The 27,855-nt window shown below is 40.3% G+C and overlaps 2 protein-coding genes and 2 long non-coding RNA genes across 4 annotated transcripts in view; 3 read left to right on the plus strand and 1 right to left on the minus strand.

Moving 5' to 3' along the window:
• The window catches only part of LOC147846911 (uncharacterized), a 405,197-nt gene extending 397,788 nt beyond the window's left edge, over nt 1-7,409 (plus strand). Inside the window, exon 3 of the mRNA XM_087237342.1 lies at nt 121-7,409. Within this exon, the coding sequence (XP_087093468.1) occupies nt 875-5,251 (4,377 nt within the window). The 5' untranslated portion in view covers nt 121-874 and the 3' untranslated portion in view covers nt 5,252-7,409. The remainder of the gene's footprint in view (nt 1-120) is intronic.
• Nucleotides 7,410-7,526: 117 nt separating this feature from the next.
• LOC147846922 (uncharacterized) lies at nt 7,527-9,466 on the plus strand. The gene is made up of 3 exons (XM_087237346.1): nt 7,527-7,748; nt 7,821-7,917; nt 8,209-9,466. The coding sequence occupies exons 1-3, from the start codon at nt 7,527-7,529 to the stop codon at nt 9,132-9,134; spliced, it is 1,245 nt and encodes a 414-aa protein (XP_087093472.1). The 3' UTR covers nt 9,135-9,466.
• Nucleotides 9,467-16,314: 6,848 nt separating this feature from the next.
• LOC147846923 (uncharacterized) lies at nt 16,315-17,294 on the minus strand. Its single transcript, XR_015476714.1, has 3 exons — nt 17,252-17,294; nt 17,102-17,162; nt 16,315-16,611 (listed from the first exon to the last, which is right to left on the minus strand). It is a non-coding gene; the product is annotated as an uncharacterized LOC147846923 (long non-coding RNA).
• Nucleotides 17,295-17,858: 564 nt separating this feature from the next.
• Nucleotides 17,859-24,939, plus strand: LOC147846924 (uncharacterized). The gene is made up of 2 exons (XR_015476716.1): nt 17,859-18,136; nt 20,951-24,939. It is a non-coding gene; the product is annotated as an uncharacterized LOC147846924 (long non-coding RNA).
• Nucleotides 24,940-27,855: the final 2,916 nt, after the last annotated feature.

Genomic DNA, 27,855 nt, shown 5'->3' on the forward strand with positions numbered 1-27,855 from the left:
ACTGTCGTTATATACTTCATTGTTTCACTTTCATATGTCGCTCTGTACATTATATCTTTATTTGTCGTATTATTCTGTATACAAGTTGTTTTTATTGATTTTTGTTGTTTCTTTGTGTAGTTTCACGGTGCTACGCAACGAAAGTTTAATGGCTCTCGTCTTGAGCATAATAAAGAATCAAGCACCCGTCAGAAACTCTCTGTCTCGTTCATGGAAACCAAAGGGCATCTACAGTGAAACTCGACGCTTAAAGGAACCACGCATCTGTTTCATCGAGACGCAGGCTGGTAGCTGGCAGGGTCGTGACGTCATCGCACAGGCTGATCGGAGGCTGCAGTTACCCATACTAGTCGGAGGTGGCGCGCGTGCTGTCATTCACTGTTGCAGATACAGTGGGAGACTTTGAGTGGCAAGAGAGTTTAAGAACAACATATTCCTACGTAAGCAGCATCAAGTCATCTTGAACTTAGTAATTTTAATGCTTTAAAGGAAAAGCAAATATTTTATGGACATTTGAGTTAAAGGGTTACATTTACAAAGGACTTTAAATAAAAGCAAATAAATAATGTTATAAAGAACATTTACTTCATAGTTTAAGATTTGAATTACATTATTTGAGTAGAATTTAAGAAAAAAAAAAAAAGAACTTAATTTATTTTATTTAGCATTAGAAAAATTACAATCAGTGTTAATGTTAGCTGTACTTATTTGAAAACTGACATTTCCTTGTTATTCCTGTTACAAGCTAATATTTTGGATGTCATATACTGCTGTTTGCATTTATATTGATCTTGTTTGCTAATTTATTTGGGTGCTTACGTGCTAGAGGTCTGGTGAGAGTGTTATTATTCACTGCTTAAGTTCCTCTTTAATTATGGAAGCTGTACACGCTGAAGAGGCTATGGAAGATACACATAGTACCCATGAAGAAGCGCATGCAGTCAAACAAGCAGATGAAATGTCACTCCCAACAGTAGAAATAAGCAACCCAGTTGTGCAGCAGGTCAGATCAAGCACACGTGAAAGAAGCTTCACAGAAAGGGGTCTAGAAATGCGTGAACAGGAAGCCAAGCGACAAGAGAAAGCTTTCCATAAAGCTTATAACAGTTGGAAAGAGACTGCAAAAGATTGTAGATCAACACTAAAAATGTTCTGTTCACGTGAGAATCTAGAACAAATTCAGCAAGACATTCAAAATCAATGTAATCTAGTCCATCAGCATTATGAGCCAATATTGCGTAACCATGCTACATCTCCAGACATTGTCAATCGTATGGATGCTTGTGCTGCACTGACTGCTGAAATTATTGATCTTGTAAGTAAGCGGCTGGAGACAATAGGTGAAGATTACAATGAAGAGCTTGTGAAGGAAAGAGTGAGACAAGTCTTAAATAAAGATGAATATGGATCAATCTTTGGATGCACAAAAACAAACACAGTGATGTCAGAGTCATCGCTAGGATCAGGTAATCAGTCGAAGACCTCTTCCAAGATATCAAGTAAGCGAGCTGAAGCAGAAGCTGAACTTGCAGCAAAACAAGAGCAAGCTAAAGCTATGCAGGAAATCCATGATCAACAAGCAAAGCTTAATAAAATGGAGAGTGAATGGAAGCTTTCTGAAGCTAAAATGCTAGCAGAAATAAAGCAAAGAGAGGTAGAAATGCAGCTAAAGCTTGAAGAAGAAAGAAAACGGCTGCATCAGTTGCAAGTAGACAAGGAAGTAAAAGTAGCAGCAGCTCGTGTGAAAGTGTACAATGATCTTGAAGGGATCAGTCAATGTGGTGATAAAGAAATAGATTCTAGCATTCACAGATTTCAGTTAAACCCAGAAGCTGAATTGTTCTTGCCTCAGCAAACATTCAAGGCAGAGCATGAAGCCCAGCCATCTCAGAATAATGTTTCTTTAGCTCAAGCAATAGCAGACTCACTAAGCACACATCGACTGCCTGTGCCTGAACCCATGATCTTCGCTGGTGATCCATTGAAATTCATAGATTGGAAGATGTCCTTCATAGCTCTTATAGAAAGAAAGCCCCTCCCACCTGGTGAGAAGATGTTCTATCTTAAAAAGTACCTTGTTGGAGAAGCTCGTAAGGCTGTGGAGGGATATTTCTATAGAAATTCAGAGGATGCATACCATGGAGCATGGAAGGTCCTGCAAGATAGATATGGGAATTCATTCATACTACAAAAAGCCTTTAGAGACAAGCTGATGAGGTGGCCCAAAATTGGGATAAATGACCCACTTGCACTGCGAGACTTCACAGATTTCCTGCAAGGATGTGCTGAGGCAATGCCACACATTAAGGGATTATCTATTCTAAATGACTGTGAAGAAAACTACAAGCTACTAAAGAAACTTCCTGAATGGGTTGTACACAAGTGGAATCGAATTGTGACGGAAGAATTAGATGCATCAGGGGACTATCCAAGTTTCAAGTGTTTTACAGAGTTCTTGCAAAAGGAAACTAGAATAGCTTGTAACCCCATTACTTCCCCATTCATGAATATGAAAAATTCAGATGAAAAGTTCCCCAAGCGAGCTAAGGCGCTCAGTACAAAGACTGACGTGAAAGAGTTCAGTTCTAAAGGGCTTAATACATCTAGCGTAAAGTCAAAAGTATCATGCATTGTCTGTAAAGATGAAAACCACAGCATTGTCCAATGTTCTGCATTTGGAGAAAAAACCATTGAAGACAAGAAGAACTTCATTCAAGAAAATCAGCTCTGTTATGGGTGTCTCAGGAAAGGGCACATTGTAAAAAAATGCAGAAGACGACATAAGTGTGGAACATGTGGCCGCAATCACCCCACATGCTTACATGAAGAAAGACATATGGTGTCTCCAAAACCATTAAATAAAACTTCAACAGAAGTACAAGCAAGTCAGGAAGTTCAGAAAGTTATGGCCCATGCACTCACACAAAGCTCTTCTGCTACTTCCAGTATTGTGCCAGTCCTTATTTCAACAGTGGAAGAGCCTCAAAGGGAAGTACTCACTTATGCGCTACTGGACACGCAGAGTGACTCAACATTCATTTTGGAAGATCTTCTTGATGATCTAAATGCAGTCAAGCAACCAGTTCAACTTAGATTAAGCACTATGACAGCTGTGGATACTATAACGGCAAGTAACAGGGTTTGCGGTCTGCAAGTTAGAGGACTCCAAGCAGCAAACTCCATTCAGTTACGGCAAGCACATACAAGAGACTTCATTCCTGTTGATAAGTCCTATATCCCAACGAAGAGCACAGCACTGGAGTGGCCTCACCTAAAACATCTGGCCAATCAATTGCCACCACTGCAGAACTGCGAAGTCGGATTATTAATCGGATATGACTGCCCTTCAGCTCTAGCTCCCCTTGAAGTCATAATTGGTCATGAAAATGAACCATTCGCACAAAGAACTGAACTTGGTTGGAGCATTATAGGTCTCTCTAATCCACACCTAGACAGGCAGGGAAATCAGAGCTTTGTCCACAGAGTTGCAGTCAAGGAGATATTTGTTCCATCACCCAATGATGTCTTGAAAATTCTTGAGTCAGATTTCAATGAGAAAGGTTATGAGGATAAAAGTGTGTCTCAAGAGGATGTTCGTTTCATTCAACATCTCAGTACCAACATCAAACAGAAGGATAATGGACATTATGAACTTCCCCTCCCTTTCAAGAGTATCAGCCAACCATCACTGCCAAATAATAGAAGGCTGGCAGTTGCCCGGCTGCAGCAATTGAAGAAAAAGCTCAAATCTAACAAGCAATATTCGGATGACTACAAAGTCTTCATGAAGGAAGTCGTTGACAAAGGTGATGCTGAACTAGCCCCTGAGATATCAGAAGGAGAGACTGTATGGTATATTCCACACCACGGAGTATACCACCCTCAGAAACCAGGTAAGCTGAGGGTTGTGTTCGACTGTTCAGCTAAGTTTAGTGGTATATCTCTAAACGACACTCTGTTGACTGGGCCTGATCTAATAAATTCATTAGTTGGAGTACTCTGCCGCTTCAGAAAGGAGCTAGTCGCAGTCACCTGTGATATAGAAAAGATGTTTCACCAGTTCCTTGTTCCTCCAGACGAACGTAATTATCTGAGGTTCTTATGGTGGGAGGATGGAGACTGGGAGAAAGAGCCTCAAGACTATCGCATGACAGTCCATCTCTTTGGCGCTACATCGTCTCCTGGGTGTGCCAATTTCGGTTTGAAGTACCTGGCACAGCAGTACGAAGTTAAACACCCAACAGCTTCAGAGTTTGTTAAAAGAAACTTCTATGTAGACGATGGGCTAGCCAGTGTTCGTTCAATTGATGAAGCCAAGGAACTAATTACTGATGCTCAAGCACTCTGTAAACAAGGAGGTTTACGGCTTCATAAATTCAGCTCCAATAAGGAAGATGTTCTCTGCTGCATAGACCCATCTGAAAGGGATATTGTCTCTAAACCTCTCAATTTAAACCCTGAAGCAACACCAACAGGACGTGTACTTGGTGTTCAGTGGTCAACAAGGGATGACAATTTTCAATTCAACATCAACTATAAAGATCAGCCATCGACCCGCCGTGGAATCTTGTCTGTCATTAGTTCCCTGTTCGACCCAATTGGGTTTGTGGCACCCTTTATTCTTCAGGGAAAGTGCATCCTGCAGGAACTATGTCGGAAAAACATTGGATGGGATGATCAGCTACCAGAAGACATGTATTCACGGTGGGAGGATTGGAAAGGTGGACTTCAAAGGCTTAAAGAAGTTGTCATACCAAGATGTTATCACCCTGACACCTTCAATGAGATCATTGAAACGGAGCTGCACCACTTCTCCGATGCGAGCAACATTGGATATGGAGCTTGCTCTTATCTTCGTTTCAAAAATGACAAAGGTAAAGTGCACTGCAGTTTGGTAATGGCAAAGGCTAGAGTCGCACCTACAAAAGTCACAAGTATACCAAGACTGGAACTTGCGGCGGCTGTTCTATCTGCAAAGATAAGTGTCATGCTAAAGACAGAGCTTGAAATGAAGATTGACAGAGAATTCTTTTGGACAGATTCACAGGTTGTTTTGGCTTATATTAATAACGAAGCAAGACGGTTTCATGTATTCGTTGCTAACCGTGTGCAACTCATAAGGGACATTACAGATCCAAGCCTGTGGTACTATATTAATACCTTAGAGAACCCGGCTGATCATGCTTCTCGAGGGTTTCATGCCTCTGACATTGCTACTTCAACCTGGTTAAGAGGTCCCAAATTTCTGTAGGAACAAGAAGTGAATCCAACACCACATACCTCTGCCAATTTGCTTGTTGGTGACCCCGAAGTTAAACCAGTCCAAACATTTGTGACCACAGTTAGTGACAGTTCCGAAGTTTTAAGTCGTTTCAGACGATTTTCTTGCTGGTCAATGCTTCTGAAGGTTGTGGCAAGGATAAAAAGACTTGGATTGAAACAGAAATGCTCCACTGACCATATAACTGTTGAGGAGTGTCAGAGAGCTGCTGAAGTGGTGATCAAGCTCATGCAGCAGGAAGCATTTTCCAAAGAAATGAGAATGATTGAAAATGGGATTGCTCTTCCAAATTCTAGTGCGTTGTATCAACTGGATCCTGTTTTGGACAAAGGTCTTCTTCGGGTAGGGGGAAGATTGAAGAAGTCATCACTCAGTCAAGACCTCAAACATCCTGTGATTCTACCAAGGGATAGTTACATCACCAAGCTAATTCTGCCACATTATCATGCCAAAATTTGCCATCAGGGTCGAACTCAAACTCAAATGCAGCTTAGAATGAATGGATTCTGGGTCATTGGAGGTAGCAAATCAGTTGCTAAGCTGATACACAAGTGTGTGCAGTGTCGAAGACTTAGACGACCGACAGAAGAACAACGAATGGCCGAACTTACCAAGGAGCGTGTCGAAGTATCTGCTCCCTTTACATTTTGTGGCATGGACTGTTTTGGGCCATTTGTCGTGAAGAGAGCTCGCAAAGAATACAAGCGATACGGTCTAATATTCACTTGTTTGTCATCTCGCGCAGTTCATATTGAAATGATTGAAGATTTGTCCACAGATGCCTTCATCAATGCATTGAGATGCTTTATAAGCCTCAGAGGAGCAGTTTGCAAACTTTATTGTGATCAAGGTACAAACTTTGTCGGGGCCAGGAACGAATTCAAAGATTGCCTGAAACAAGTCGACATCAAAACTCTGGAAGTCTTTCTCGCAGAGAAACAATGTGAGTTTGCCTTTAATGCTCCTTCTGCAAGTCACACTGGAGGTGTCTGGGAACGACAAATACGAACTGTGCGCAGTGTACTTAATGTCACAATTGCACTGTGTCCTGGTAGACTTGACGATGCTTCACTTAGAACATTGTTCTATGAGGCAATGGCCATAGTTAACAGTCGCCCGCTTACAGTAGATGGCATTAATGATCCAAATTCACTAGAGCCTCTAACTCCAAACCACCTAATACTTATGAAGTCTGATGTTGCACTTCCACCTCCAGGAAAATTTGTTAAAGAAGACATGTATGCTACGAAAAGATGGCGAAGAGTCCAATACTTGGTTGAGCAATTTTGGAGTCGCTGGAAGAAGGAATACTTGCTTAACATTTCAACACGCCAAAAGTGGCACACTCCTCGCAGAAACCTCAGAGTAAATGATGTTGTAATAATCAAAGAGGATATGCTCCCAAGAAGTCAATGGCAGTTGGGCAGAGTGGTTGAAACTGTCAAAGAGAGTGATGGATTTGTGAGATGAGTAAAGGTACGAGTAGCAGAACGAAAGCTCACTAACAAACGTAATCAGACCCCCAAGCTCTCAATCATTGAAAGACCGATTCAGAAATTAGTTGTACTTCTTGAAGAAGACTGACTGTTAGTAACTGGGATGATACACTCTCATCAGACCAAATAATTATTTCTGAAATACTTGATAGTCATGAAAAGTAAAAGTGGTCATGTTATAGTTCAAAATCATGTTCTGATTAATTTCAGTTTGTTCTTTCAATTCATCATAAAATGATTGGTGGGAGTGTAAGTGACCACTAAATCATTATATGCCTTTAAATAATTTTAGAGCATCAGAGCATGTCACGTGTTTCGGTAGCCTAGGTGACTAATAGGTTAATCAGGCTAGCAGGAGCGAAGAGAAGACACGTTGCTGTGCGATTTATGGAAAAAAGGAGGCTTAATCCTGCACAATTTATTTAATAGAACCCTTTGGGAAAGCGGAGCGAGGTATGTAAAGTTAATATTTAAGCCACATGAGTTCATTTGTATGTATATGTTAATCGTGAGCTCTGCCTTCTTATTAGTTGTTTCAAACTGTCGTTATATACTTCATTGTTTCACTTTCATATGTCGCTCTGTACATTATATCTTTATTTGTCGTATTATTCTGTATACAGGTTGTTTTTATTGATTTTTGTTGTTTCTTTGTGTAGTTTCACGGTGCTACGCAACGAAAGTTTAATGGCTCTCGTCTTGAGCATAATAAAGAATCAAGCACCCGTCAGAAACTCTCTGTCTCGTTCATGGAAACCAAAGGGCATCTACAACAGATGTTTTTGGAGTCTCATGGAGAGCCTAGTGTCACTGCTTATGCATGTAGTTGTGCAGCTGGCAAAGGGTTATGTAACCATCTAACAGCTCTGTTGTATCAAACAGCCCACTATGTGCAGCTTCATCTAAAATCTGTCCCACCAACAGTGACTTGCACAAGTGAACAACAGAGATGGCATCGTCCAAGGACACAGGTAAGTGTAATGTTTCCCGTTTTTCAGCATTTGCAAATATTCCTGGTTGACACATTTTTTGTTTATATTAAGGGTGTCAGTCCAGAGGCAGTGAGTCAACTTGTAGTTCAGAAACCATGTTCTTTGGGGAAGACAGGAGTAAAGTCTACACTGTACAAAACTCACACAGGTAATAATAAACTGTGTGTATGCAAAATGTATTCATACTCTTGATAAACAGAAACACATACATGTATATCAATATACAAACATCCTATATATACATACAGAAGACATACCCACACATAGAAATGTACAGACACACATCTAAATATAGATTCACATACATTATTTACAAAAAGAACAAAGAGAGGCTGACAGATGTATTTCATCATAAAGTTACATACACACTGACAGACTCCATTTAGTAATTTTTTGTTTCATATGTTATGTTAACACTAACAAGCATTTATTTCTTTAGGTCCACTTCCAGATCCACACATCCTGGCTTCTGGAGCAAAACTAAACCAGATTGACCCAAAACCTTTGTTGGCTCATATACTTGGAGGCATGTCAGAAATGGAGTTGGTCAGCTCCCAGTTTGGTCCATTACCCCGGGGCAGTCCTCTTTCGTATCACTATCCTCTCACAGCTGCTGATCAACCTACAGTTGATTTCCCCAACCTGCCAGTGTGTGGCAGTCAGTTTAGTACAAACCTAAATTTTGTTCCCACTCACCACCAATCTTTTCATTTGCAGTCAATACAAGTGTCACACATCTTATCCGGTCAGATTGAGCACAATACTCGACTACAGACAAATTGTGCTGCCTGGGCACATGCGCGTCAACCAAGAGTCACCGCAAGCAGGTTTAGAGAAGTCTGCTATGTGGTTGGTGAATCTGCTAGCCAGTCATTAGCAGCACGTATACTAAAAGCCACAAAGCAGACAAGTGCTATGAAACGTGGACTTGAACTTGAACCAGAAATTTTGAAACAATATTCTGAAACAAAGAGGGTTACGGTTTTACCTTGTGGCTTTGTTGTTCACCCAGATGCACCACATCTAGGTGCCAGTCCAGATGGGAGAGTATATGATCCATCTGAAATCTTCCCATTTGGTCTAGTGGAAGTAAAAGCTACATCTGCTGAAAGTATAGGCCAGGCTTCATTTATTAAAATGCAAAAGGGCCAAGCCAAACTCAAAGAAACACACAAATACTATTGGCAGGTTCAAGGCCAGCTTGCCGTAACTGGTCTGCAGTGGTGTGACTTTGTGACTGACACACAGTCAGACATAACCATCCAGAGGATTTGGCGAGATGATGTCTTTATAACATCAATGAAGGAGAAGTTGGACATGTATTACTATTATGTATATATGGACAAGTATCTATCTATGGTTTAAGCATTGCTGTAGTAAAGGGTTAATTCACACAAAATGTATAATATTAATTACTCACCTTGATACTTGCACTTGTGAGCTAACCCTTTAAAATTGCTACCACAGTATGTATATATGTATAGTAATTAATTTTATATTGTTTACAACTTTGTTTATTTTTAAACTACTACTATAATTGTAAAATTTCATGTTGTATCAGTTCAGATTTACAATTCTGTATTATATCTGAAACTAACAATAAAATGTGTCAAATAACAACTGGACAACAGAACAACTGTATGATATGTTTATTTTGACCAATAGCAATTATTAAAAAAAAAAGTTTATTCAAACTGTCCTTGTTATTTTCAGGAGACTGCTCATTTTTGCTTGATAAAAGTAACAAATCTGCCTCTGAGCACAGAGGGGGAAACACATTGTAATATTTTTTGTAAAAGTTAAGAGGAAATCATACAATTACATTAACTTGTAACTATTTTAATAATAACAAATCAGCACAGAATCCTTCAAATGTATCTAAACAAACACTGAGTTAATTTTATGTGGTTGTCATGGTTTCCGTTCTTTGTATATGGATTACTCCGATGGGTTTGATTTCAACTATTTTACACATTTCAGGATAGTTAAACTGAAACTAAACTGAAAATTAACTGGCTAGCCAGACAATCTGGCTTCAAGGTAAAGGCCACAGAAGATGCAGAAATGTGGCTCATTTAATGCTCCAAAAACATTGGTCCCTGGTAATTTACGATGAAGCAGCAATTATGCCAGATCTGGTCAATTGTTCCTGACAAGCTTAGTGGTACAGCAGAATCGAAGATGTGGTTTTCTTTAACTCGTCGTATTACTCTTTCCACCAGAATTCTGAGCCGTGCAATGGTTTGTGTTTTTTGACAGTCTGTCTTGCTGAACTGCCGGTCACGCTTGAACGGTGGAATTATTAGTGTAGCACCAACATTGGTGATCATGTCCCCAATTGTAAAGCCTTTGTCAGCCATCACCTCATCTCCAGGTTCAAGTAGACTCAAGATGCCAGACCTCCTTGTAATCTCTTTGTCAAAGATTGAGCCAGTGTACAGACGAGAGATGAATGTTACTGCACCACATGGAGCCACTCCCAAGAGTCCTTTAAATGTTGTTGTGCTCTTGTAGTTAGAGAATATCTCTGAGTGGAGTGTCAGAGATGTGGGATTCTCACAGAAAATTTCTGTACAGTCCAGGATTACTCTGACATTTGGACTGAATAATCTATACTTCTCAGGCATGGAAGAACTTATTTGTTCCCTTGACATCCAAATGGGAACAGAGCCTAAAACAAAATAAAGATAATTTGCCCAGGTGATGACTGTCCTGCTTACTGTGGCCATGCTTACACCAAAGATGTCAGCAATTACTCTCTCCCTAAGGCCAGCAGCTACGCGGCAGCAGTACATGAACAGTTCATCTATGAGCTGAATTTTGCGTGCAGGACTTGGTGTAGGGGAAGCTTCCCGACCCATTCTTTGTGCTTTTGTCCAGTACATAAGGTTTGTGGCAGATGGACAAACAGACTCTCAGAAAACCTGGAATACTTCCTGTGAGGGAAACCTGGTGTAGTAGCGAATTGTGTGATCAGACACACCAAACCTACTGAACACAGTTGGTGTCTCCAATGAAATTTTATTTAGCGTAGCCTCCAGCTCTGCTATGTATTTCAAGGCTTCATCCAAAGCACCTACAAAATGACAAATTACAAAGGTTTAATAATAATATCAATGATAAGAATAAAAAAATCTAAGTAAAAACATTAAACTACTCAAGTTACTTTTAATTTTGTAGCACTTTATACAATGTTTTTTTCCAAAGAACCTTTACAAAAATAAATAGTGAATTTAGAGTTGCAAACACCTTAATACATTTATAAAGCAGCTCTAAAACTGTGCATTCATTAAGCTGAAATCAAATCAGTGCTGATTTATAGTTAAGAACTGTATAGTTGATGAATTATAGGGTTAATGAATTTAATTTATCTTTATGGCACTGTTAAACCATGTAATGTGCCTCGACTGTGAGAAACAAAACATACATGCAAATCATATCCTGATTAAGGAGCAAAGTTGTCGCCTTGTGCAACAAACTGAGCATTATTTTAAAACTATTGCCTGTTATTCACTGAATTTACAGGTTCTGTTCACTGCACGCAAACGCGTCCTTTTCTGATGTAAACAAAGTGCGACAGCTCACGTGTGACCTCGCGGCTGTGATTACATCATTACACTCATGTTTGTTTGCCTTTGCTTTGAATTGCTGCACTTTGGTACACAGCAGAACGCCTTGCTCCTCGACTGCGCTGCCATTGTTTTTACCGGAAATAAGTTTACCCAGGGGCGGTCAAAACCGGAAGTAACGAATGCGGAAGTGTGAAATTGGCCTTTCTCTCTCTCGCCGGCTTCCAAGCCTCAGTCTTCCTCGTGGCCATTCTGTCCCAGTCAGCGGCGGCCGGATTCATCGCCCCCTGTCGGGTATCAGGGTATTGCACCCTCTTGAAGACTGTTCTTCTAGCCTCTCCGGAGTAGTTTTATTTAATCTTTTTTGAAGACTTTATTTTTTTACATCTCAGTTTTGAGTTTTTTGTGAACTTTGGGTTTTTTTGCCAACTCCATTACGGAGGAATTCCTTTTTGAAAAAAAAAAAGGAAGTTTCCTTTTTGAAGATTTTTTTTGTTGGCAAGTTTTTTGCCCCCTGAGTGTTTGGGCTTCAATAAACTTTGCTGAGACCTGCATCTGTGTCTGAACCATCTTCTCTCTCACCCAGACCCCCTGACAGGCAATGTTTATTATTTTGTATTATTATTATAATATTTCCTCTCTTGTTTCTCTTACATTTATATTCTTTAGCTGTCAATATAATAGTTCACGTCTATGGAAGAATGAGTTAATAAAGATAGAGAATGTGTATCATCATATTCATCAAAAGACGTTTATGTGCAAGTAACCGCACCGGTCCGAGCAGGGAGCGAGCCGGCATGGGAGTCAAATGCTCCGAGGATGCTAAAGATTGCAGAACAGCGTCTGTCGCTGGATCCGAGGAGTGAGATTTACGCGATCACCAGCTGGCTTCCCTTACATAAGGGCAAATATAGATGACTAAAAACTCATTTACTCATTTTACACATACTTTTTATTATTTATAATGTCCAAGGCATTGATATTAATATTAAATTCTACTTTTGTGCCTTTATTAGCTTTTTTTCTCGCCTGTTTACTGGTTAAAAATCTTACATTATTCCATCTCCACCTGCTGGTGAAAGCTAGAGCAGCTGGCGATCTTCCATCTGCAATCTATTGCTTCTCCTGCAGTTCCTGGATGTAATGTTGAATTTAAACAGTCGAATTTGAACCACTGAATTTATGGAAGCGAATATTTGAACTGAAATGAAATGAACTGAAAATTACCTTTTGAATATTATACATCGTATTTTAAAGGGTATTGAATATTTTGTAAATGAAATCTGAAAATTGAATATGAATTATTGAAGTTAAAATAGTGATAGAAATGAAATAGTGTTTGAAATATTTGTCATTGAAATATTCACAGCTTAAAGGTTCAGGACACCCCGGAGCACTTTTTTTTTTATATTAACAGATGTGTGTGTGTTGAGCATCAGTTAAGACAATGTTAGCACCTGTCAGCTTTAGTTGTGGGGAAAACTGGATAATTTTAAGCTTTTGTCAGCTAATTTCAGCTTCCGGGTTTAAAATGATTTTTGGGGCGGGATCAAAATCGGCGACGTAGCGCAGTACTGCAAGTGCAATGACGCGTCGGTTTCTCATTATTATTCATAGCGGAGTTTTCTTATCCTATGAGAAGAGCCGGCTGCTTAATTATTCATGAGACCTGCCAGTGTCAAGCCAGAGCTGAGAGACACGGAAACCACGGCACAGTATTGAGCCGTTGATGAAGGCTCGTATGTGTTTGTTTCCATGATCCACGGGGTTTGTTGCATGTTTTCCCCCGCGATCTTGTCAGGGCCGATCATACAGCAAAGCTGTGTGCGTGCTGCTAGCATTTTTGTCGAGAGAGCAGCACGAGAATTAGAGAATGGCGGACGCTGTGCTTTATCAGGAGTTCGTTCACATTCAGACACATCGCCGTGCTGCTGTGTTTGCCTAAATCCTCCAGATTACCAATGGTTAAAATAGACAGGTCAGGAGACCTGCTGCTCTGAGTCTGCTGGATACGGGGATTGAGGGAGAATCCTCATTTAGAGTGTTTACATGAACACACTTATCTTTATAATGATATAAATTGTGGTTGTCTGTATATGAAATTACGAATAAAAAATGTAGCAGGGTATTAAATCACTGTTCATTTTTTTGCATTTTAACTTTGTAAACTATAAACTCATGGGTCTCCTCACGGTTCGTCTCATTTTGTGAGCTAACTGACAACAACAGTTGTTCGCTCCCCTTCTCCCCTGCTGGCCACGCTCACTCCTGGTCGATGCTTGCGGAGCTCCATGCCCATTAATCATGCATCTTTTGAAAAAATTCTGAGGTAGACTTTAACCGAGTGGGGGGTGTCATGGCCCTTTAAGTAAACAGCTATGTTAAATTTCAGGACCTAAAAATACAAACCCTGAAATTCTATTTATTAAAATGCAAGAACTTGTTAATAATTATTTTTTTCAGTTTGTGCTATTCAACAGGCTTTTTAATTCAAGACTTTTGGCATTGATTTTGTTCCATATACGTCAGATTTCATGCTAACGTTTGGATTTCCTAACGATGAAATTTACATGAGAATGTGTGTTGGTCCATGCCAACTTCATGTCTGGCGTTCGTGTATTTCTTGTGTGTGTTTATTTTATTTCCATTGGCGACTCCTAGAGGTAATTAAATTCAATTGCACACTACAAAGTATCTTTGAGCTGTGCAATTGCAGCTGTATGGGAGGGCATCATCGCATGTCTAGTAGGTTTATTTACATTTCCATTCAATAAATGTGCAAATAATATGTGATGGTCAAATGTACTCAACAAATATTGTAGCAAGATGGCCTTGATCAACCCATGATTAATTCATCCTCACAAACAGCATGGTTGTGATGAGGCTCCAAGCTAGCAGGCACTCGGTCAGTTGTAGAGCGGGTGATTGGGCAGCTGAAATGCCGGTGGTGCTGCCTTGTTAAGAGCAGAGGGGTGCTGCTATACCACCCTAACAAAGTGTTTCTCTAATATATCTGTGTCTCCCACAGACACGGATACTACTCCAGACAGTAAAGTGTTGCCCACAATTGAAGCAACTCTCTCCTCAAAAGGTGTTAGTTCAGCATCCCGTTTCCCTGCCTGTTCGGTCCACACTTTGACGTACACTTGTTCTCCTCTTAACCTGCACCTTTAATTCATTTACAGTGCAATGTTCAGACCCCACTGCATTAACCGTGTCAGCTAAACTCTCCCACTCTGTTTTTTATCTTTTGTTAATAGTTCCGGAGGACAAACACAAATAACACATTTACATTTAGTCATTTAGCAGAAGCTTTTATCCAAAGCGACTTACAAATTAGGACAAGGAAGCAATTTACGCAACTAAAAAAGCAACAATAAATAAGTGCTATAGGCAAGTTTCAGGTATGCAAAGAAAGTGTAAGAAGCAAAACAGTAGTAATTTTTTTAAATTATTATTATAAATGTAGTTAGTGGAGGGGTCAGAGAGGGAATTGCAGATTAGTAAGGAAAGTGGAGACTAAATAGTTGAGTTTTATGTCGCTTTTTGAAGACAGTGAGTGACTGTGCCGTTCTGATGCAGTTAGGAAGTTCATTCCACCAACTGGGCAGATTCAGCGCGAGAGTTCGGGAAAGTGATTTCTTCCCTCTTTGATATGGAACCACGAGGCAATGTTCATTCACAGAACGCAAGTTTCTGGAGGGCCTATAAATCTGTAGAAGTAAGAGCAGATAAGAAGGGGCGCAGCCAGAAATTGCTTTGTAAGCAAACATCAGAGCTTTGAATTTGATGCGAGCAGCAAATGGCAGCCAGTGCAAACGGATGAGTAGCGGAGTGACGTGCTCTTTTAGATTCATTAAAGACCACTCGTGCTGCTGCGTTCTGAAGCATCTGGAGAGGTTTGATATAGGTACCCGGCTAGTAGGGAGTTGCAATAGTCCAGTCTGGAGAGAACAAGAGCTTGAACAAGGAGTTGAGCTGCATGTTCAGATAAGAAGGGTCGGACCTTTCTGATGTTGTAGAGCAAAGCTGCACGATCGAGCAGTTCTAGAAATGTAGTCAGAGGAGTTTAGCTGGTCATCAATCGTTACTCCAAGGCTTTTCACTATTTTGGATGCAGTAATGGTTGCCCCATCCATCTGGATGTAAAAATTATGATGTAGAGTCGGGTTGGCAGAAATTTCAAGCATTTCTGTTTTCGCAAGGTTAAGCTGAAGATGATGATCTTTCATCCAGTGTGAAATGTCTGACAGGCAGGCTGCGATGCGAGCCGGAACTGAGGGATCATCAGGATGAAAAGAGAGGTATAGCTGGGTATCATCAGCATAGCAGTGGTAGGAAAATCCATAATTCTGGATGACTGCTCCTAAAGATGTTGTATAGATGGAGAAGTGGCCCAAGAACAGAGCCCTGTGGTACCCCAGTGTTTAGATTCTGTAGGTTGGACACCTCTCCCCTCCAAGACACCCTGAATGACCTGTTAACCCTCTGGGGTCGAAGACCGCATATACGTGTTTTGACCTGTGGTGCGTCAAACTGCTGAAATGAACTTAAACAACACTTTCAGTTTTGATCGTACAGATAAGATCAATACATCAATCGAATCTGTTATGTGTCTACTTTTTGTTGTGTACACTCAAAACAACAACAAACGTGTGATCTTTTGCAAAATAAGGAAAACAAACAGTGTAGGCATTCTGTCTTTTCTCTCTCCGTGATCTGCTTTTAGAAACGCGTCGGTAAAATGAGCTAAAACTCCACGAATACAAAACGCACACATGAGACATGTATTTCTAGAAAGTTTAAAGTGTCTATTTTTAAACACAGCTATGCATGTGTGACGAGGGTATAGAGAAGGGTTTAAATCTCTTTAAATAAAAATAACCGACTACGCCACCCCAGGAGTTACCCAGGGAAATAACTATTAGAAAAGGACACAGGTTCGTTTCTCCCAGAAAGGCACAGAGACGTGAGTTAATGCAAAGGTATAAAAATATTTATTTTGAATAAAACTGTTAAATTGTACGGTTCTTAAAAACACATAAAAAACTCCCACTTCATTATTAAATACAAAAGAAACAATAAACAAACAAAACCAGGATTGGAGGTTCCCACTGACTGGGTACGAGTGGACCGACTTTACCCCAGTACACGCACACACCACAGTGCACTCAAATCATGCTATCACGCACTCAGTGTCCCACAGCATACGGTAGAGAAACACCACCACCAGTGGAAAGAGACCCGTCATCCGCCGGGGGAAACCTCAGTTCCTGAAATAAAGAAAAATAAATAACCAACAAAACACATCAATAAGTGGGTCAATCAGGTTAACACCTACTTTACATGATCTAATTGAAAGATAGCTACAGCTGTAGTTACACCATCTGACCTACACTAAATCGAAACATTAACTGTTACTCGAAATAAGACTAATAAACACACAAAAGAATAATCTTAATGACGAAAACAAAAATCAATGCTTTGCATAAATTAAAGACACAACAAAAAGCAGAGCACTGCTAATGTTAACAAATCAATCATCCAACACAAATAAACAAACGAAAGAATGAAGTGGAGCACAAAGCAGCACGCTAAGGATTATTGCAGGCAGTCCCCCCTAACACTCAGACACGTTATAATCACTCGTTGGTCGATACAAGAATACAGCAAGGTGCCGGAATTAATAGCTGTACGGCATGAAACACTCAAGTTAAATGCGGCTAAACCCCATTACTCAGCCAGTTAAAAGCCATCACATACCTGCAACTGAACAGTCATCCAGCCACCACAGCCAAGGGAAAAGCCACAGCCACACGATGCACTAGAACAATGCCAAAAAGAGAGCTTAACGTGGGTCCATTCAAACAACTTACAAAAAAAAAATCATCAGAACGAGCGCAGAGCCTCTACCTGTAGCCGCGACTACAGACACCCAAACCAGTGCGTCGGAGTCGGATGTGACGTATCCCAAGCACCAACCAATCAGGTTCAAAAAGGCGGTGCTACGTGCCGATTGGCCGATGTCAATGCCAATCAGCTGCACAGCACCATCACATTTTGGTTACTCATATCAATCAGCTGCACTACACCATCACACATGTTGAAAATAAACATTGCTTGATAAAGTAATCGGTATGAAACCAACGCTATGTCTAGTTTCTCAGACTAATCTCATTAGTTTTAATGCGACCACGCCCACGAGGCATTGTTATTACAAGCGTCTGAAGACGCAAGCAGACGGTGGTCAGGAAAACACGTCACTAAAATGAAAGGAAACTCTGCAAATAGTCAACAAAGATGATGATTTATGATCCATATAAAGCTTGATATGTCTACTTTTGCATTAACCAATTCAAGTCGAAAACAAATGATCTCTTTTTATGTAATCCGTATAAAAGTAAGGACTGTACGGATTCTCCTATATCACCTCATTACAGCAGCGTGGTCCCGCCTCTCAGTAAGCGCGCTTCATATGTAAATCCAGATGTGAAAACAACAGAGGTAAAGGACCAGCGGCAAAGAGAGCTAAAGTAGACAAGAAGTACTCCGAGTTTGCTCAGTAATGAGAGTAATGTTGGTATGTGTCATTCCGACAAACTATTAGATGAAAATGTAGCCTTCAACTGCACAAAATGTTTAAAAACGCTACAAAAGTGGACCAAGTAATCTTGCGTCTGTGAGTCTCCGCTGATGTCAAGAAGAAGGCCAGCTGTTACAATGAAATACTGCCTTTTTCCTGCGCTGCTTCCCATCACAGGATACCTGTCTGCAAGGTTACATTTCTAAGTGTCCTTTGTAAGTTTATTCTTTAAATAATTACTGTGAATACCGAATAAGAGGATAATCACTTGCGAAAAAAAAAAAAAGCTGCTGTGATTTCATTATCGCACATGGTGTGTTTTTCACCTGCTTTCTTTTGCTCACAGTAATTTTTGTTAATATGGATTAATTATCATTCTTTAAAATAACATTGCTCTAATATGAGATTACCAAAACTAACTCAGAATCTTATTATTATAATTCAAACTTTGTAAATACTATTCCATATATTATAATGTATTGTTTTTTTAACCAATTTAAGATGTTTGACAGTTAAAATAATATGTTGCATTTCGGCATGTTTTTGACTTATTTATAAACAATTTATAGACATAAAGTTAAATAAAAATATCCTAGATTTGAAAAATATTGTGTTCCTGGACTTCACTGAGCTCAAGTTATAGTTTAATTTTAAAAATTGTGAATGAACTTGACTGTTGATGTCTTAAATAATAATGTCAAATAACCAACATTTCTCAAAATGGATAAATCCAATTTTTTGCTACAAAACTCTTCATTTACAAAAAAATAAAATAAAATAAATTAAAAATAAAAATCAGTAGATTTGCTATGTGTAAGTTTAAAAGTTTGCAGAGTTTTATAGAGTGTACTGACTCTCACAAGTGTATCTCCAGGTATTTTGTGTGATTAATATATTTTAAATGAACTGCAAAAAAAAAAAAAAGTAAATAAACTTTCCTCTGATTCCTTCTTGAAACTCTTCCCTCCTAGTCATATACCTGTCTGATGGCTCATTATGCAGCTCATTATGCAGGTCTTTGTCTTCTCAGGTGTGACTCACTGCATAGTAATGATAGTTCACACCTTCCAGCATAAACCAATTTCACTCAAAAAGTGACTTAGAATTTTTAATTCATTATATTGTTTTCTGTGAGCCAGTGAACAAGATGATTCTCACATCATTTTGAAGCAAAAAGACTAGACTACCAGATCCAGTTCTCAAAAGTCTTGTGCACAAATGTTCTCTGTGTGTTTCACGGCCTTGTTTCAGTGACTTCAAAATTTTAGTTTTTCACTAACCACGCATAAACGTTTCTTTCTCAAGAACACAAACACATACAAACATGCTGCTTAGGTATTATTGTAGCCCAACTTGTGCTGTTTACAGTGTTATCACACTTTAGCCATTAATATGTTTTTAAGATACTGAAAACAACACAAATGTCAGTGCATGTCAAAACTTCTCCAGAGCCCAAAAACACCCTCAGACCCCAGAGGGTTAAAGAGGTAAGATCTGAACCACTGAATAACCGTGTCTGCAACGCCTAGGATCTGGTGGTTTACAGTGTCAAAAGCAGCTGACAAATCTAGCAAGATAAGAACTGATGATTTAGAGTCTGCTTTAGCCAGTCTGAGATACTTCACGACTGAGAGCAGGGCAGTCTCAGTTGAGTGGCCTTTCTTAAAGCCAGATTGCTTGTTGTCCATCAGGTTGTTTTGAGTAAGATAGTCCAGGACTTGATTGAACACTACTTTCTCTAGAATCTTGGCCATGAATGAAAGCAGTGATACCATTCTGTAGTTTTCAAGTAGTGTTTGATCCAGGTTGGGTTTCTTTAGCAGTGGGGTTACCCTAGCCTGCTTAAATGAGGTGGGGAATAAACCAGAGTCAAGAGATGATTGTGTTGATTATGTGAGTCAGTGTTGGTATGACTGCAGGAGAAATGGCTTGCAATAGATGAGTGGGAATGGGATCAAGCAGACAGGCAGTTACATGGCTAGATAGCACGAGTTTGGTCACTTCAGACTCAGAGAGCTGAGAAAACAAGGTGAGTGTGTGTGGTGATGGTGGTGTATTTTGCCTGTTTGTTGTAGATGCAGCAAATTGAGTTCTGATTTTTGCCGTGTTGGTGCAAAAGAATGTAGCAAAGTCATCAGTAGTAAGTTTGGAGGATGCGGGTGAAGGAGGAGGATAGAGGAGGGAGGAAAATGTTTTAAAAAGTAATTGAGGATTGGTGGCATTGTTGGTTTTTTGATGGAAGAATGTCTGTTTTGCAGAAGTTACCTCAGCCAAGAAAGAAGACAGAAGAGTTTGGTATGTTATGAGGTGTGCAGGATTTTTAGTTTTTTTTTAGTTTGGTTTTGCCTAAGTGAAGTTATTACCATATTTATATGGGGGAGGAGGCAGGGAGGGGTTTTGTGGTTGTGCATGTGCACACGTTAATTCGGATGTACAAAGAGAATATGCATGGGACTGGGTACGCACATTTTAGTATAAATTCAACGCAAGTCTTTGTACATGAGGCCCCTGGTCAGTACCTGGATAGAAAAACTTGGTTGCTACTGGAAGTGGTGTTAGTGAGACCAGCAAGAGACGCTCAACCTGTGGTCTGTGTGGGTCCTAATGCTCCAGTATATTGATAGGGACTCTTTACTGCTCAGAGAGTGCCGTCTTTCAGATAAGATGGTAAGATCTGTGGTCGTTAAAAAATTCCAGAATGTTTTTTGAGAAAGAGTAGGCGTTTAACCCCAGCATCTCGGCCAAATTTGCCCACTTGCCTCTGCAAACTGGTGTTGGATGAGAAGATTCCCCAACAAAAAAGTGTAAAGTGCTTTGAGTGTCCAGAAAAAAAGCTATATAAATTTAAGGAATTCTTCTTCTTCTTCTTCTTCTTCTTCTTCTTCTTCTTATTATTATTATTATTATTATTATTATAAATATCATTGTTATTATAATTAAGTAACCGCACCATGTTGGTGTTTCGTAAAATCTAATTTCCAATTTTATCTTACCCAATTCACCAATAGCGCATGTCTTTGGAATTGTAGGGGGAAACCAGAGCACCCGGAGAAAACCCATGTGAACACGGAAAGAACATGCAAACTCCACACAGGAATGCCAACTAACCCAGCCGAGGCTCAAACCAGCAATCTTCTTTCTGTGAGGCAACAGCGTTACCACAGTGTTCGGTGGGCCGAAAAAGGCCGGCTGCTGGCCCCGAGAAAGCCCAGCTTTGGCCCAATAAGGCCCCAGAAGTGACAGTGAAAACCCGCTTGATGTGGCCGCGCGAGCTCTGCGTGCCTCGGACACGTGCTCTCTTGTACTGGTGTTTGTGTTTTGTTCTGTTGGCATCGCGCTGTTTCATTCTCAGCGTCTTGGTCTAGTTGGTTTCGGTTTTGATTGATGCTGAGATGAGACATGCGCGTTGCATATGTGTGAGCGCACTGTAAGTTGTTTATCTATCGTGTGCTCGTGTCTTGCGTCTATTTGTGTTGTCCAAACACGTGGCTCTGTGTTTACATTGTGGCCGTGTGCTTCAGTCTTGTCCTGTTATTGTGAATGTGTGGTTAATGAGTTCTCTCATTGGCTGCATGTTCTTGTCCTGGGGTCCGTTCTTCGTAGCTTGCTTAAATGATCTAAGATGATTTGACAGATCAGGGATCTTTTAATCTTTATAACTGATCTCTCGCTAATTTGGTTCTTCAAAACAGTTCACGAATCAGATTAAAATGTCTGGATAAACTTATCTGAGATTGCTGCGTGTGTTGTGAAGGACAGATCTATCAATCCTCGAAATCATGACCAGCAATGCAACGATTGGCTGACGGCACAGCTGCGTAATGACATCATCTGATTAATATTCAATTATCCATGTGAGCAAAATTACATCAAATTAGCAGTAAACGATTTGCTAAATATGACACGCAATAACCTTCAACATTTGTTGTGAGTTGCAGGCTTTACACTTTCATGTGTCATGTTGTAAAAAATAAATGAGTGAAAAGAGAAGAACCCAGTCCAGGAGACTCGGAACAAGCAGAATTCCTTTATTGAGACCTGTTGGTTAATCTGCAGTCATACAGCGTCTTTAAGATGTCCATGTGTCTGCAAGAGCCTACTAGAGGTCTGCAGTCTGAAAGTTCTTTCACAAGTCTTTCACAAGTTTCACACAAGTCTGATTTAAGACAAAGATTTCATGGCTATATTGTGTTCTTAGGAGGAGGGGACATGGCTAAACAAAGCATGCAAATTAAAAGTTGTGGTCGGCATGGTAAACTGCTTTTTCAGGCCTTGATCTCATCATGTTCTGGAGACAGAAACCGCCTGACCAGTTGATTGAAAAGAGAAAACAATAGACACCCCATGCTGTGAAACTGATAATTGCATCACTTTGGCTTAGCCTGTAGTCAGCAAGGCAAAGGTTAAATGACCCTCCTAGCTGGCATGTCAATGAAATAATATAATTAAAAACCAAAGAATATAACTTTTCAGTTATACGTAGATTATTATTCATTTGGAATTAGATGATAGAAGTTTATATTTCCACAGTTCCCCCTTTGAGAGTTATTTAAAAACTCTCACAAAAATTTATAAATTTATAAGCCTTCCTAAATCCATTCAATGGCTTCTGTATGATAACAGAAGCCCCATCTTCTAGTCATGTAACTTAAAAAGTTACAGGCACATTTAACTTATTCTGTGTCATTTTAATATCTACGTAGATGTAAGTGTAGATTTCAAAACTGCTCACACGTTTATGACAATCAGTTGTAATGTCATAAATCCTACATGATGACACAAAAAATCATGTAGTTAAACTGCAGATCTTCTGAAAGCCCTTGGCTTGTGAATAGTGTTCAGTCTTTTGTGAGCAGGGGCGTTGCTAGGGTCGAAAGGGATAAGGGGCTTAGCCCCAAAGACCCCCCCCCCCCCCCCAAAAAAAAAGAAGTTTTAATTCACCGCACTAATATACCTATTCTAATCTTATTAACAGGATTAAATATGGTTAATAATAAATAAAGGGTTTTTAAGACTTGTAAAATCCAAATAGGAAAAAAACTAGTCTGTTATGAGCCATATCATACCTCTTGAGCCTCTTATCTCCTCCTGATTTGAAGTTTCTGTTTGTTTTTTGAAAATGTAATTTTCTGCATGTCTTCAAATCTGAAAATATGATTTATTTTTATAGTTTGAGTTGTTATCTAATGTGATACAAAGCTACAAACATGTTCATTTGGACAGAGTGATTAACTGAGGTGTAGTGTTGTCAAAATAATGGAATTTCTAAATTCAATACCTTGCAAAATATTGATATTCAATTCACTATTTTTTTACAAAATAACAATTCTATCAAAAATAGTAGGCTAGCTAAGGCTACAAAAAAATAAAATTCAAGAGTTCACACTTAGCTGATGATTAATTATAAGCTTGTTTGGCATGCTGTCCCGGGAGAGAGCCCTGAGCTCATGAGATCCTCGAGCCCAGGACTCCCTCCCGTTGCAAAGCGGGAGGGGAGTTTGAGCTCAGGTAGATCTCGGGAACTCCCCTGCTGTAGCAAGTGAATGCTCTTGAAACTAATTACTAACTAGGAGCGTGTCTATGTTGACAATTTGGCTTGTTCAATTGGCTTAATTGCATGTTTTTGGGTGGTGGGAGGAAACCGGGGAACCCGGGGGAAACCCACGTGAGCACGGGGAGAAGTGCAAAACTCCGCACAGAAATGTCTGCTAGTTTTGGTAGAGCCAGGAACCAGAGACATTCTTGCTGTGAGGCGACAGTGCTAGGCACTGGGCCACCGTGTCACCCGTCTAAGAAGGAGGCGTAGGGGAGGAAGGGGGGACTCTTCAAAACGAAGATAGCAATGGAATAAACCCCAGGGTATTTATAGTAGTTTAGGAGTCATCTGATTGGATAGTAGTGAATTGGATAATGCGGGTCAGCTGCTAGCAATCATAAGCACGTGATCCTCTCGAAATTTGTTTATACATAAACTTCACTTCAAGAGTTCACACTTAGCTGATGATTAATTATAAGCTTGTTTGGCATGCTGTCCCGGGAGAGAGCCCTGAGCTCATGAGATCCTCGAGCCCAGGACTCCCTCCCGTTGCAAAGCGGGAGGGGAGTTTGAGCTCAGGTAGATCTCGGGAACTCCCCAAAAATGCCTTTGAATAGCTCGGGACAGCAGCCGCGTATTGAAGAGCCCCCCAAAAAGCAGGTGTAACAAGCCATATCCGGCTGCTGGATATAGCGTTGATAGCTTAGGAAGAGAAGCTTCTAAGGGAGCAGAGCAAAGTAGGCTGCTAGAGCTTAGGCGGGGTGGGGGCAGGGCTGGATAGACTCCGCGGGAGTCAAGGCTCAAATATATACACCCCTGCGGGGGTGGGAGCTGGGGTTAGTTTGCTCAAGCAAGAGTCGGGAAGATTTGGGCGGTGGAGACTCTTGCATGAGAGGGTGGGAGGTGGCCAGGGCCTGAACTCCGGCGGGAGTTGAAGCTCGTTTTAGTCGCCCCTGCGGGGGCTAGAGCTGAGGATTGAGGGCCTATGCGTAAGGAAGAACATAGCGAAAGAGTGACGCTGAAAGAAAGACAGTTAGCGGAGGACTCAACGCTGAAAAAAAGAATTGAGGAAATAGGAGGGTAAGGAGATAAGGGGGAAGATCAGAGAAGGGTAAAAGTAGCGGAAGCACTCACGCTGTAAGGAAGAAAGAAGGGGCAAATAATTGCCAGGCGGAGAATCTCAACGCCAGAAAGAAGAAAAGGAGAATATAGAAGTATATATGCATATATGAACATATATGGTTATTACATGGTAAGGGCCGGGCGTGGGTGGTGATTGACTCTTGCGAGAGTCGAAGCTCGGAGCGACCCCTGCGGGGGTCAGAGCTGCTGTGGGCATTTTCCCCTGCTGAAGTCTGGGAAAGGGAGGGGGCGGTGGAGACTGCAGCAGGGGGTGGCCGGGGCGGGACTCTTGCGAGAGTCGAAGCTCGTTTTAGTCACTCCTGCGGGAGTTAGAGCTGAGGATTGATGGCCTATGAGAAAGGAAGAAAAGAGAGGGCGGAGGAACTCGACGCCAAAGGAAGAAAAGGAGAGAGGGGATAACCTGCGTGCGTGAGCATGCACGTGCGTCTATTCCTGTTTCGGCATGTGCATGCACACGCATCGGAACAGGTATACATCGGATGTATGCGTATAACATGCGCATACATACCATTTCTAATGGCCTGGGTGGGGCGCAAATGGTGACTCTTGCGAGAGTCGAAGCTCAGCGCGACCCCTGCAGGGGTCAGAGCTATGGGGGGGGGGGGGGGGGGGGGGGCAGTAAGAGTCGGGAAGAGGGAGGGGGTAGTGCAGGCTCTTACTGGGGGTGGTAGTGAAGGGGTGGCCGGGGATGGGCTAGGGGTGACTTGCGAGAGTCGAATTCGGATTGGACCCCTGCGGGGGTCAGAGCATGGTGAGGGAAGGAGCATAGTAGGTTTTTTTTTTTATAACTTTAATTTTTATTGATTTTTTAGTAGGTCACAATTGATTACAATCAAATGCAATTTTACAAATAGTAGAAAAGGCTAATTTGAGTCAGATATGACAAGCCATTTCAATAACAAGCAAATAACTAGAACAAAAAAAAAAAACAACAACAACAACAAAACAATAATAGATACATAAATAAAATAAGATAGAAACAGAGCCTGTGTTGAGAATACTGTAGAAAAATAAATAAGTATGTCTGAAACTTAAGCGAGTACAGTCTAAGAGCCAGTCCCTAATGATTTGTCAATGTAAATTATCCATTTTTGCCATCTTTTGGCATACAAGTCCACCTTCAAACGTAACACACCAGTCATATGTTCCAATGTCCTTATTTCCTGAATTACATCAAGCCATTGTTGTTGTTTAGGTAAATCAGGCTTATACCAGCTTCTGGTTATGGTTTTCCTGGCTGCTGTAAGGAGTATTTTTACCAGGTATCGATCCTCCTGAAGTGTAACCAGTGAAATATGACCCAAGTACAGGACAATGCATGTAAATGGAATCTCATACCCAAGCACCTTTGTTAAGGTTAAGTGCACATCATTCCAAAATGGCTTCAGTTTTTCGCATCCCCAAAAAATGTGTGTATGGTGTGCTTCTAAGCAGCCACATTCTCTCCAACATTGCTGGGGTGTAGAAGAAGCTTTACTGCTGATTTTAGGTGTTATAAAGAATCGTACCAAATTCTTCCAATTGAATACCCTCAGTTGTTGTGAGCTTGTGGAGGTATGTTGAATTTCGCACATATCTAACCATACCTCTGGTAGAATTTCTACATTCAATTCTTTTTCCCACCTTGATTTAAGGTATAATGTTGAGGTTGTCTTACTTTCCATAATACTTACGTAAAAACTAGAGATTATTTTTGCACATTTACTATCTGATTTGTAAGCATTCATCATAATCTTTACAACTGGACTAATTTCGTGTGACGTTTCCATTTTTATTTCTCTGTAAAAATAATCTCTGAATTGTATAAACCTAAATAAGTCCCGATTAGTAAGAGAAAGTTTTTCTTTGAGTGTTTGGAAAGTCTGTAATTCCTTGTTTTCCAATACTGTACATATTGCACTAATGCCTTTTGTTGCCCATTGCTTAAATGTGGCGTCGCTTTCACCTGGTTTAAATTGAGTGTCAAAGGCTATCCATCGAAGAACTTTTTGGTCTTTGCTTAATTTAAATTGTCTAGCAAACTCAAACCAAAACTCCACTGCTCCAGAGGTTATTGAATCCAATTGACTTTTGACTACCGAAGGGATTTCTTTTTCTCCAAGAATTGACTGAATCTGATAACCCACCGTATATGTCTCAATTTCTTTCCATCTGGCAAAATAATTGTTGTTACACCAAAGAAAAAGTGGACGGAACTGAGCTGCGTAAAAATAATCTTTGAGATTCGGCAGGGCCATTCCTCCTTTTTGCTTGGACAACTGGAGTGTTGTGTATCTTATTCTAGGCTTCTTTCCATCCCAAATAAACCTGGAAATAAGTTTGTTCCAGATTGTAAACTGATGTTTAGGTATCTCTACTGGCAGGGCTTGAAATAGGTATAGTAATCTAGGTAATATGTTTGTTTTGATGACGTTTATCTTATTAGCAAAATCCAATGGGTAGGTAGACCACCGTTCCATATCGCTTTTAATACTCTGGTTAATCACATTATAGTTTGCACCGTACAGACTACTCAGGTTTTTTGTAATAATCACCCCTAAATATTTTATTTCTTTCATGTCCCATTTTAAATTATATCTATGTCTGATTTCCTCAGAAGGTTTGTAGTTAAATGACAAAAGTTGTGTCTTCGCAATATTTAGTTTGTACCCAGCAAAGAAGTTAAATTCGTCGAGGAACTCCATCAGTACAGGGAGGGAAGCCTCAGGATCTGTTAAATGGATCAAGACATCGTCTGCAAATAAACTAATTAAATGATCTTTATGTCCTATTGTAATGCCTTGTATTTGTTCATGTTGACGGATTGCCTGGGCCAGGGGTTCAATATAAACAGCAAATAATGTGGGACTAAGGCAACAGCCCTGTCTAGTTCCTCTTTGTAAACTAAACGATGGAGATAATGACCCATTAATTTTTATTTTGGCTGTAGGTTGTTGGTAAAGAGATCTAATTATATTTACAAAATGTTTATTGAAGCCGAATCTAACCAAAGTTTGGTAAAGAAATTCCCAGTTGACCCGATCAAAGGCCTTTTCGGCATCCAGACTTAGTAATATTGCTGTCTTATTTTCCCTTTCTATTTTATCTATAATATGCAGCGTCCTCCTAATATTATCATGTGTTTGACGGCTTTTTATGAATCCTGTCTGATCCTCGTCAATTAATTCAGGAAGGATAGTCTCTAATCTTTTGGCTATAATTGAAGTATATATCTTATAATCTATATTAAGAATTGAAATGGGCCTATAATTGCAG

This window comes from Danio rerio, chromosome 1 (assembly GCF_052040795.2).
Source record: "Danio rerio strain M-AB ecotype USA chromosome 1, GRCz13ab, whole genome shotgun sequence".
Taxonomy (NCBI): Eukaryota; Metazoa; Chordata; class Actinopteri; order Cypriniformes; family Danionidae; genus Danio; species Danio rerio.